General features: G+C 45.2%; 1 protein-coding gene across 3 annotated transcripts in view; it reads right to left on the bottom strand.

The window, feature by feature from the left end:
* MAEL (maelstrom spermatogenic transposon silencer) overlaps window positions 1-13,345 on the bottom strand; it is a 70,094-nt gene that overhangs the window by 32,777 nt on the left and 23,972 nt on the right. For 2 of the 3 annotated variants that reach the window (XM_056559879.1, XM_056559878.1), the window contains 3 exons: window positions 9,428-9,538; window positions 1,711-1,780; window positions 1,431-1,586 (listed from right to left, as the gene is read on the bottom strand). In XM_056559879.1, the coding sequence (XP_056415854.1) occupies window positions 1,431-1,586; window positions 1,711-1,780; window positions 9,428-9,538 (337 nt within the window). The remainder of the gene's footprint in view (window positions 1-1,430; window positions 1,587-1,710; window positions 1,781-9,427; window positions 9,539-13,345) is intronic. The other variant, XM_056559880.1, reaches the window with a different exon arrangement.

Here is a 13,345-nt window from a genome sequence, read left to right as displayed (position 1 = left end):
TGACCGAGGCTGCGGTCGCCTGTCTGGGTCTGGGGTCAGACATAGTTGCTTGTGAGAAGTAGTCAGCAATAAAATGGAACAATCTTACCCAGGTCCTGTGTCCATTGCTGGAGCTCAAATCAGGCTGTAGTGGAGCTGTGACCCTTGACTGGAACTGTGAAGAAGGCTGTGGCTGTGCTGAGCAGCTGAATCTGCAGGCAAGCAGGCAGACTGAAGGGGGAGGTGCCGGCTGCACTGACCCAGAAACGGGGCGCTCACAGTACCAGAACGGAATCCTATTGGAGCCAGAGAGGGAGGCACCCAGAAATTGACCGCCCGAAGCGCAAAATATTCATTGGTTGCAGAAGAGAGGAGGGCAGGTGCCCCACCAACGTGCCCATAATGTGGGAAGTGGGCAGAGCTAAGTCCAGGCGCAGGCTGCAGCCTCAATTAAATATGCACATGCAGTGCGAATCATGCCTGAAAATGCTGGCAAAAACTAAAGTAAAAAGCGTGCCGTTCGCATGCCTCAGCAGAGCTGACGGGCTGTGGCCGGGTGCTGGAGCACTGACAACTCTAGTAAGTAGTGCTGGCAGTGGGGGGAGGGGGCGGATTGCCCCACTACCCCCCGACATGTGCATAGAGAGAAGACCTGGAGGCTGAAAAGCCCTATTCCTAGATTTAATAAAAAGGTAGCCATCAACCCCAGGAAAATCCCCCTGGGGCCCCAGGTAATAGGGTGCCCTCAGAGGCAAATGGAGAGGTGCTGTGGAGGGAAGGGTGGGAAGGAGAGAGACATACTCACCTAAGATGCCTTCAGCCAGCTATGGTCAACTGCATCATGTCAGGCTGAGACAGAGGGACAAGCAGGGAAGGTAGGGGGACCTGGACCAAAGGTAAAACCCCAGGAGCTGGCCATTGGTGGGAAGGGGTTAACGGTGCACACTCTATGCCCCGGGCCCTTAGCCGCATATGGGGGAACAGTTAGCACAATGCTCCTGAACTCCCAACTAAAAAAAAGAGAAAATAAAAAAAGGAGAAAAGAACCTACAAACAGGCCCTACCTATAAAATAAAAAAAAGAAGACCAGGTCTGGAGAACTCCAGACCTGTGTCTGCCTCCTACTGACTGTCAGTAGGTGGGGTATATCGTGCCAGGAGGGGTAGATTAATTTTGTATGCCTAGTGTCAGCAAGATATACCCACTGTCTCTGTGTCCCCCAATGGAGACTACCGTGAAATTATATAAATTTTTTGTATGGAGGCCACTAACAAAATCTGCCACAAAGATACAGGTCCTAGGTTCCCACCCAGACAAACCATAGATGCACGCTACACAATGGAATGTGTACGGAGCCTTAGACCCATATGATCTCCTATGTCCTACAAGACAAGTGGACCAGACTGATATAAGACATCCCTTCCTTCTAATCTGATGATGTTCCTCCTCACCCGGATCAATGAAGTCGTGGAAGGAGTCCATGACCCCATTTTGCAATGAGTAGCGCACACAGCCGATCTCGCAGGGGACATACGGCTGATCGCACAGGCTGGGCATCTCTCCGTGGCTGAAGATATTGATGATGTAGATCACACGTTTTTCCAAGTCTGAAAAATAATCTGAATCAGATCTGCCTGTAGCATTTTTACTGCATCGACCAGAATTTAATAGAGCAATGTTCACACCGATAATATTCTGTGCCGTTAGGATGGAGGGGGTGTATGCTCTTACCTTCATGTGTCGTGTGGAACCAGGTCGGCTCTCTTCCTACTTCTCTCAGCTCAGTGCAGAATTTCTGCTCCTTTAAAATAAGAGTCAGATAATCAATAATAGCCCCCGAACCTAGATGTATACACACATACATAACCACTACACTGCATATATACATGGTACACACACACACAACCACTACACTGCATATATACACATGGTACACACATACATAACCACTACACTGCATATATACACATGGTACACACACACACACAACCACTACACTGCATATATACACATGGTACACACATACATAACCACTACACTGCATATATACATGGTACACACACATAACCACTACACTGCATATATACATGGTACACACATACAGAACCGTAACCCTGAATATATACATGGTACACACATACAGAACAGTAATCCTGAATATAAACATGGTACACACACACACAACCACTACACTGCATATATACACATACAGAACAGTAACCCTGAATACATACATGGCGCACACACACACACAGAACCACTACACTGCATGCATATATTATATATACACACACACACACACACACATACATATATACACACACGATACACACATACATAACAGTAACCCTGACTATATACACATGGTACACACATACAGAACAGTAACCCTGACTATATACACATGGTACACACATACAGAACAGTAACCCTGACTATATACACATGGTACACACATACAGAACAGTAATCCTGTATATATACACACATATATATATATATATATATATATGTGTGTGTGTGTAGGATTACTGTTCTGTACTGGGCCCGCTGTTTCATTTATTTATCAATGATATAGAGGATGGTATTAACAGCTCTGTTTCTATCTTTGCAGATGACACCGAGTTTTGTAGCACGGTACAGTCTATAGAGGATGTGTATAAGTTACAAGATGACTTGGATAGACTAAGTATCTGGGCATCCACTTGGCAAATGAGGTTAAATGTAAAGTTATGCATCTGGGTACTAATAACCTGCAGCATTGTATGTCTTAGGGGGGATTAAACTGGCAGAGTCACTGGTAGAGAAGGATCTGGGTGTACTTGTAGATCACAGACTACAGAATAGCACAATGTCAGGCTGCTGCTTCCAAAGCCGGCAGGATATTGTCATGTATCAAAAGAGGCCTGGACTCAAGGGACAGGGACATAATACTCCCCCTGTATAAAGCATTGGTACGGCCTCACCTGGAATATGCTGTTCAGTTTTGGGCACCTGTCCATAAAAGGGACACTGCGGAGTTGGAAAGGGTGCAGAGACGCGCAACTAAACTAATATGGGGCATGGAACATCTTAGCTATGAGGAGCGATTAAAGGAGTTACAATTGTTTAGTCTTGAGAAGAGACGTTTAAGGGGGGATATGATAAACGTATATAAGTATATAAATGGCCCATACAAAAAATATGGAGAAAAACTGTTCCAGGTTAAACCCCCCCAAAGGACAAGGGGGCACTCCCTCCGTCTGGAGAAGAAAAAGTTTAGTCTCAAGGGGCGACACGCCTTCTTTACCGTGAGGACTGTGAATTTATGGAACGGTCTACCTCAGGAACTGGTCACAGCAGGAACAATTAACAGCTTTAAAACAGGATTAGATAAATTCATGGAACAAAATAAGATTAATGATTATGAAGAAATATAAAATCTCATCCCTTCCCCAATATCGCGCCACACCCCTACCCCTTAATTCCCTGGTTGAACTTGATGGACATATGTCTTTTTTCGACCGTACTAACTATGTAACTATGTATGTGTGTATCATGTGTATATATACAGGATTACTGTTCTGTATGTGTGTACCGTGTGTGTATATATACAGGATTACCGTTCTGTATGTGTGTACCATGTGTATATATACAGGATTACTGTTCTCTGTGTGTACCGTGTATATATGCAGGATTACTGTTCAGTAATCCTGTATATATACACGGTACACACATACAGAACAGTAATCCTTTATATATACACGGTACACACAGTTCTGTATGTGTGTACCATGTATATATACAGGATTACTGTTCTGTATGTGTGTACCATGTATATATACAGGATTACTGTTCTGTATGTGTGTACCATGTGTATATATACAGGATTACTGTTCTGTATGTGTGTACCATGTATATATACAGGATTACTGTTCTGTATGTGTGTACAATGTATATATACAGGATTACTGTTCTGTATGTGTGTACCATGTATATATGCAGGATTACTGTTCAGTAATCCTGTATATATACACGGTACACACATACAGAACAGTAATCCTGTATATATACACGGTACACACATAGAGTTCTGTATGTGTGTACCGTGTATATATACAGGATTACTGTTCTGTATGTGTGTACCATGTGCATATATACAGGATTACTGTTCTGCATGTGGGTACACACATACAGAACAGTAATCCTGTATATACACATGGTACACACATACAGAACAGTAATCCTGTATATATGCACATGGTACACACCTACAGAAGAGTAATCCTGTATATATACACATGGTACACACATACAGAAGAGTAATCCTGAATATATACATGGTACACACATACAGAACAGTAATCCTGTATATACACATGGTACAATGTATATATTCAGGATTACTGTTCTGTATGTGTGTACCATGTGTATATACAGGATTACTGTTCTGTATGTGTGTACCATGTGTATATATACAGGATTACTCTTCTGTATGTGTGTACCATGTGTATATATACAGGATTACTGTTCTGTATGTGTGTACCATGTGTATATATTCAGGATTACTGTTCTGTATGTGTGTACCATGTGTATATATTCAGGATTACTGTTCTGTATGTGTGTACCATATGTATATATACAGGATTACTGTTCTGTATGTGTGTACCATGTGTATATATACAGGATTACTGTTCTGTATGTGTGTACCGTGTATATATACAGGATTACTGTTCTGTATGTGTGTACCATATGTATATATTCAGGATTACTGTTCTGTATGTGTGTACCATGTGTATATATACAGGATTACTGTTCTGTATATGTGTACAATGTATATATATACAGGATTACTGTTCTGTATGTGTGTACCATGTATATATACAGGATTACTGTTCTGTATGTGTGTACCATGTATATATACAGGATTACTGTTCTGTATGTGTGTACCATGTGTATATACAGGATTACTGTTCTGTATGTGTGTACCATGAATATATACAGGATTACTGTTCTGTATGTGTGTACCATGTGTATATACAGGATTACTGTTCTGTATGTGTGTACCATGTATATATACAGGATTACTGTTCTGTTTGTGTACCGTGTGTATATATACAGGATTACTGTTCTCTGTGTGTACCATGTATATAAACAGGATTACTGTCCTGTATATATATATATATATATATATATATATATATATATATATATATATATATACACACATACATACATACATACACACACATACACACACACACACACACACAGTACACACATACAGAACAGTAATCCTGCATATATACATGGTACACACAGAGAACAGTAATCCTGTATATATACATGGTACACACATACAGAACAGTAATCCTATATATATATATATATATATATATATATATATATATATATATATATATATATATATATATATACACACACATGGTACACACACACAGAACAGTAATCCTGTATATATACACATGATACACACATACAGAACAGTAATCCTGTATATATACACACATACAGAACAGTAATCCTACATATATATACATACATGGTACACACACAGAGAACAGTAATCCTGTATATATACACACACGGTACACACACAGAACAGTAATTATATAATATATATATATACACACACACACACACACACACACACACACACACACACACACACACACACATACATGGTCCACACATACAGAACAGTAATCCTACATATATACATGGTCCACACATACAGAACAGTAAATATAATATACACACATATACACACACGGTATACCCATACAGAACAGTAATCCTGAATATATACACATGGTACACACATACAGAACAGTAATCCTGTATATATACACATGGTACACACATACAGAACAGTAATCCTGTATATATACACATGGTACACACATACAGAACAGTAATCCTGTATATACACATTGTACACACATACAGAACAGTAATCCTGTATATACACATGGTACACACATACAGAACAGTAATCCTGTATATATACACATGGTACACACATACAGAACAGTAATCCTGTATATATACATTGTACACACATACAGAACAGTAATCCTGTATATATACATTGTACACACATACAGAACAGTAATCCTGTATATATACATTGTACACACATACAGAACAGTAATCCTGTATATACACATTGTACACACATACAGAACAGTAATCCTGTATATACACATGGTACACACATACAGAACAGTAATCCTGTATATATACATTGTACACACATACAGAACAGTAATCCTGTATATATACATTGTACACATACAGAACAGTAATCCTGTATATATACATGGTACACACATACAGAACAGTAATCCTGTATATATACATGGTACACACATACAGAACAGTAATCCTGTATATTCACATGGTACACACATACAGAACAGTAATCCTGTATATTCACATGGTACACACACACACAGAACGGTAATCCTGTATATATACATGGTACAAACATACAGAACAGTAATCCTGTATATATACATGGTACACACATACAGAACAGTAATCCTGTATATATACACATGGTACACACATACAGAACGGTAATCCTGTATATATACACATGGTACACACACATACAGAACAGTAATCCTGAATATTCACATGGTACACACATACAGAACAGTAATCCTGTATATATACACTGTACACACATACAGAACAGTAATCCTGTATATATACACTGTACACACATACAGAACAGTAATCCTGTATATATACACATGGTACACACATACAGAACACTTAAACACCACAATGTAGCTCCAAGTCAATGACACTTCTTTGAAATCACACTGTCCACTCAGGAAGCAACACTGATTGACAATCAATTTCACACGCTGTTGTGCAAATGGAACAGACAACAGGTGGAAATTATAGGCAATTAGCAAGACACCCCAATAAAGGAGTGGTTCTGCAGGTGGTGACCACAGACCACTTCTCAGATCCTATGCTTCCTCGCTGATGTTTTGGTCACTTTTGATTGCTGGCGGTGCTTTCACTCGTGTGGATTGTAGACTCCGTCTCATGCTACCACACAAGTGGCTCAGGTAGTGCAGCTCATCCAGGAGGGCACATCAATGAGAGTTGTGGCAAGAAGGTTTGCTGTGTGTCAGCGTAGTGTCAAGAAGTCGGGCTTCCTTGCCGTTTGCATTTATGTCCTCCCCCTACCTGCATTAAATAAAGTCCTGAATTTTGCTTTCAAGATATCCCGGTGTGCCGCTTGCTTTCTTTCTTGTATTGGATTTACGTGGACCGTTTCTTCATTAGCCAGGCACCCGTGGAGGAGAAAGGAAATCACCACGTCTATTATCAAAAGCTTTGCCAAGCTCCTGACTACAGGAACAGATAAGTCCATTTGATATATAGTTGCATTCTACGCTGTGCCGCATCTTTACCTCTCTCTACATTCTTGTAGTGTCAAGAGCATGGAGGCGCTACAGGAGACAGGCCAGTACATCAGGAGACGTGGAGGAGGCAACAACCCAAAAACAAATTCACCACTGGTGCCCTGTGCCCTTCACAGATGAAAGCAGGTTCACACTGAGCACATGTGATAGAGTCTGGAGACGCCGTGGAAACGTTCTGCTGCCTGCAACATCCTACAGCATGACCGGTTTGGCCGTGGGTCAGTAATGGTGTGGGGTGGCATTTCTTTGGGGGGCCGCACAGCCCTCCATGTGCTTGCCAGAGGTAGCCTGACTGCCATAAGGTACCGAGATGAGATCCTCAGACCCCTTGTGAGACCATATGCTGGTGTGGTTCGCCCTGCAAGACAATGCTAGACCTCATGTGGCTGTAGTGTGTCCAGCTAAAGTAAGCCAGGAATAGGGTAAAAAGTCCTGCTGCTTGGAGAGTGTCTAGCGCATTCGTAGAAGGTGCACTTTGGGTGAATCATGAGCTTTTTGTATCTTACAACTTCTTGCAAATGGTGCTATAGATATTGTGAATTGAGATTAAGTATTCACTAAAGCATTTTGAAAAAAAAAGAAAGAAGTTGTTGGTGGCGTTTATTACTGTTTATGCATGGAGTGTGTCAGCAATTACTGCAAGAGGAAGGCATTGATGCTGTGGACTGGCCTGCCCATTCTCCAGACCTGAATCCGATTGAGCACATCTGGGACGTCTCGCTCCATCCACCACAGACTGTCCCAGAGTTGGTGGATGCTTTAGTCCAGGTCTGGGAGGACATCCCTCAGGAGACCATCCTCCACCTCATCAGGATCATGCCCAGGCGTTGTAGGGAGGTCATACGGGCACGTGGAGGCCACACACACTACTGAGCCTCATTGGGACTTGTATTGAGGACATTACATAAAGTTGGATCAGCCTGTAGTGGGGTTTTCCACTGTGATTTTGAGTGTGACTCCATATCCAGACCTCCATGGGTTGATACATTTGATTTCCATTGATAATTTTTGTGTGATTTTGTTGTCAGCGCATTCAACTATGTAAAGAGGAAAGTATTTCATACGATTAGTTCATTCATTCTGATCTAGGATGTGTTATCTTAGTGTTCCCTTTATTTTTTTGAGCAGTGTACATTTTGAGCAGCGGAGCGGCAACACCAAAGGACAGCCGCAGGTGAGCACTGAGGAAGGGGGGCCCTGCTGTCTATAAGGGGATGGGGCCTGCTGTCTACAAGGGGGGACCGCTATCTACAAGCCTGCTGTCTGTAAGGGGGACAAGAGGGAGCACTGTCTACAAGGGGGGGGGGGGATGGCGCTGTCTACAAGGGGGGGGGCTGCTACTAATGTCTGCATCTATCTATACTACATACAAGGGGATACTCCCTACTATTAAAGACAATCTTACAGCAGAGTTACCTGCACTAACCTGAATTTATAGGTAGATAGTGCAGGTGACCCGGTTTCTACCGCTGCTCACCATGTGAACGTCAGCGCAATCGCTCCAGAGACATCGGTTTTGTTGCCAATGCAAATTCCCTGTTCTGTCCAATGGAGAAGAGAGAAATCTTGGCTCATACCACAGCAGCCACCTCCATTGCACACAACAAGGACCCACATATCATACGGTAAACAGCGCCAGAGACCGGGTCACCCTGGTGTCAGATTTCCTTTAAAATAAAAGTACTCGTACTTGGTATCAGCGAGTACTAGAATTAAAGTATCAGTACTCAGTCTTAAAAAAAATGGTATCGGGACATCCCTAGTATAAAGCCCCTGTATACAGCTCTCAAAGCCGTATCCTTATGTATAGAGCCCCATATACAACTCTCTCAGCCGTATCCTTATGTGTGTATACAGATGTGCAGTATAGTGCTTATGTGTGTATACCAGTGTTTTCCAACCAGAGTGCCACTAGCTGTTGCAAAACTACAACTCCCAGCATACCGTATCCTTATGTGTGTATACAGACGTGCAGCATACAGCCCCTGTATCACCCTCACCTTCTCGTGGACGAACCCCATGACCAGACTGCCTCTGGGAGGTTCCGGTTCTCGGCTCTTCCGTTCTTTGGCTTTTTCGCCATATCGATCCTTCGCCTCAGCCGGCAGCAACTGGAAAAAAAGGAGACTTTGTACTCGCCGTGAAAATCTCTCTCGTAGCCTTCATTGGGTGACCCAGAGACCATTAGTATATGCTCTTGCCACTAGGAGGCTCTGACACTAGGAAAAATAAAAGTTGGCTCCTCCCTGGCAGGATATACCCGCCTACTGGAAGTGAGGTAATCAGTTTTGTCACAAAGCAGTAGGAGAAGCCAACAAAGAGACAAGTCCGAAGGACCCTAGAAAGGAATCCCGGAGAGACACCCAAGAACCGGAAAAGGCTATCCGGACAAGAATGAAGACATGGTTGGGTGCTGAAGGCTACGAGAAAGATTTTATGGTGAGTACAAAAAAAAAAAAAAACTCTCGGTCGCTCTTCATTGGGGACAGAGACCATGGGACATACAAAAGCAGTCCCTGGGGTGGGAAGAAACTCCCCTGTAAAGGGAGCAAACCCAACAACTGTGAAACGTTCCGGGAGACATACTGCTATGTCGGGACAAGAAGAAGAGCAGTTTAGAAAGACCACCCCACAAAGGGATTGCGGAGAATCCTGGGCAGGAGCACTACATGTGCAAGAAACCGCAATCCTCACAAAGGCCCAAAGGACCAGGAGGATTGTCCCAGAAAATGAGGTACACCACAGCAGTCTAGGAGAGAGCCCAAAACAAAAGATTAATTGGTCTTGGACCCAGCAGTCGAAGCGAACCAGAAATGTCTCGTCAGGATGGTAACAGAGGGAAAAGCAAAAGGGAACCCAGCTGGGACTCCCAGGCTCTGGGCACAAGAAGGTTACTTCAAAAGATCCAGGAGTGGCAGTGTAGCGCCACAGACAAAGGGCAGGATGAGCACACCCTTCCCAGATATTGTGCCAAGGAAGGAAGACAGCAATGGCAGACTGGCTGTTGCTGAACTATACACGACTGCATAAACCCCTCCTAGAGAGGTAAATGCCCTAACTGCATGAGCAGCAGTAGACAACCAGAAACGGGAGGAGAGCCAGGCTGCAATAGTGAGCAGTAAGCACACAAGCAGAGCCGGCGAGAAGCACTTAGATCGATCCCAGCAAAAAAACAAAGGCCCAGCCCTACCATGTAGGGGGAAGTGAGAGATGGCTCCATCTTGGCAGAAGAAAGTGCTCAGTGAAATAGTCCCCCTAGTGGAGGGGAAAATAAGAGGAGGTGGAGACGAAATTCAGGCACTGACCGTGCCAAGCTTCCTGATCCCACTACCCCCTGTGGAAGGGAATTTTCCAAGAGTGCTATGTACTGTAGAAGCAAGGAAATGCCGCCCTACAGTAACGGATCAAAGCACTGGGTGGACGTAGCCCCCAGGGACCCTGTGCAAACACACCGAAGTACGGAGGAGCCATTTTGCGTCCCCAGACCCAGAAGGATTTGAATCCTGGACACTGGAGCTGGGAGATACAAAGACATAACTACGAATGAAGAAATGAAGAAGCACACATAGCAACCTACAGCTTTGGGAGACACCCATTTGGGGCGAAACCTTGGACCCTTCGAAAAAAAAGGGGGTCATATGGTGTGGCCACGGAGCCATCCTGGCCAATGAATAAGGCAACAGAGTAGCCACCTGAGCCACCCTGTACAGGAACCCAGGAAGATACCTGGAGGCATTGGAGGGGGGGGGGGTTTGCAGCACAGGCCATCGCCCCAGCAGGCCCCATGCCCGAACTGAGGTGCTCAACTGCTGCAGACCTTTGGAAACAATTACACAGGAAAACCTGAGGTACACCCCACCGAAAAGGAGGGGAGGAAGGCTCTACATGAGCAGGGTGTCCAGAGCATATGCAGGGACACAGACATGGGTACCTCATGATAGTAGAGGGGTACCAAGACTGCCACCAGGAAGGAAACCACAAACATAAGAATGTCCGGAAGCATGGAAACTAGTCTCAACACCCAATGGCGAGCCACAACCATGCCCTGAGAAGACTAACGTTACACTGTTAGAAGGGGGAACCGAGAGTGCTGCTGAGAGGTCCATAGAACGTGCAGGAAATGCCTACACCCCATCTCTTAATAGCGCTACACACCAGAACTGCAGTCGCAGACTAAAGAGATTAAGGAAGAGTGAGGTGCAGAAAATATGCAGACACAGTCTGACTTACTGGTAGAAAGGTCCAATGAATCCACAGAGCCACTTTGGAATTTCACACTGAAAGTGAGTCACCACACGTCTGCCGCTGGAGCGGCAGGAATGGGAAAGGTGACCTGGTGGATGAAAAAACCATAGGGACCGGGGCCATACCGGTCCAGTCCTCTGAACCACACACTGGGAGTGGTTTACCAGCCCTTATCCATGATAGCAGCAGGCCCGTGGAGAGGGATCTGGGAAAGTGGGGAACCCTGCGAACCCCTACGTGGTGCATTGTGAATGGTCCATGGAGCAACATGGGGTCCCTCGCTCAGAACTACACCTCGGCAGTGGGATACCTGAGCTTCCGCCAACACTCCAACAAAAAGTGGGGTACTGGAGTGCGGACGATCTGATGGGCGACCCCCAAGCAAAAGAAAGCCTGACTGACGTCAGTCCTGTGTACCTGCAGGGGGCCCTCTTCCAGATTTCTCCCACCAGCAGTGAGGTACTGGAAACCCCCCAGCCATGCACGCAGTAGCCCAGGGATGGGAGATTGACTTTCGGAAACTGTGCAGACAACAGTCTGGCTTAACTAATACACCTCCAGGTCCTGGAGAAAAAGGAACAACAGTCATATAGCCGATCACTGTGCCACCCCGCGCCCCCCCCCCCCCCCCGGTCGCAGGTGGGAGGACGGCGAGGCCTAGGAGCCATGGATAGAATCCCCACCACCCTGGGAGATCGGGGGAAGCTGATGAGCCATGGATGGTATCCCTGTCGCCCTGTATAGGGTCCATAGGACACGTCAGGGCACTTCTTCGGACACCGGGCACTGGTAGTGGGGTACCAGAACTCCAGACGCAGAGACATCAGACATGTGAGAAATGACAGGCAGCGGAGGAACCATGCAAACCACTGTTTGGCTTACTGGCATTGGTCCATAGTATGCAACAGGTTACTCAGTCAAACACATCATTCTGGCCGAGGGGTACCGGAATGTCAACCGCAGATGCGGCAGATATGAGATCGGTGACCTGTGGAGAAGAGAATCAGTGTATGCACACGCCAAGAACCCTCCCCTGATGGATGACAGTTGGAGGAAGAACCCTGAAAAAGCCCTGGGCATCCGCCAGGAGCACAAAAGCCCTGTAAGGGCACCGGACCGGAGCCGTGCCCCGATAGGGAGGGACTAGGACCGGCCGTGGGCACAGTAAACCTGGCATGGTACGTAACGTAAGGGGAAACCAGGCATGGACTGTAACCCTGGAATCTCCAGGGACCGCGTAACGGCCCGCCTATGCTCCCTCACAGAGTGAGAACTCTGCAGAATTAGGTATGGCAGAGGCATAGGGGGAAAAAATTGTGCCGATAACGCTACCTGGAATGCTATCTGTGGTGACAGCAATGTCCGGCAAGAAAGGCTTCTGCTGAGCTGGAGGAGAAATGGCCCTGAACCAGGGAGTCAGAGGAAGGAGACAGCCTCTGACATCCCTGGTAGCGTGAACAACTACTGCAGCGCCCTAAGCCTGGAGAGTTCACTGCGGGAGGAGGGGCGGAGCTAAACTCCATTCATGAGAGGCGGAGAAAGGCAGGCGCTCCTAAGACAGAGGGAGGGGGAGAGAGAATCCTCCCTCAATCTCCAAATGGGTCCCGCTGGCTAGCAAGCGCTGGAGGAGATCCGACCAACTGAAGTAAAGAAAATCAGCGGCCGCAGAAAGC

The sequence above is a fragment of the Hyla sarda genome, chromosome 2, assembly GCF_029499605.1.
Source record: "Hyla sarda isolate aHylSar1 chromosome 2, aHylSar1.hap1, whole genome shotgun sequence".
NCBI lineage: Eukaryota > Metazoa > Chordata > Amphibia > Anura > Hylidae > Hyla > Hyla sarda.
This window is presented reverse-complemented; position numbering and strand designations above follow the sequence as displayed.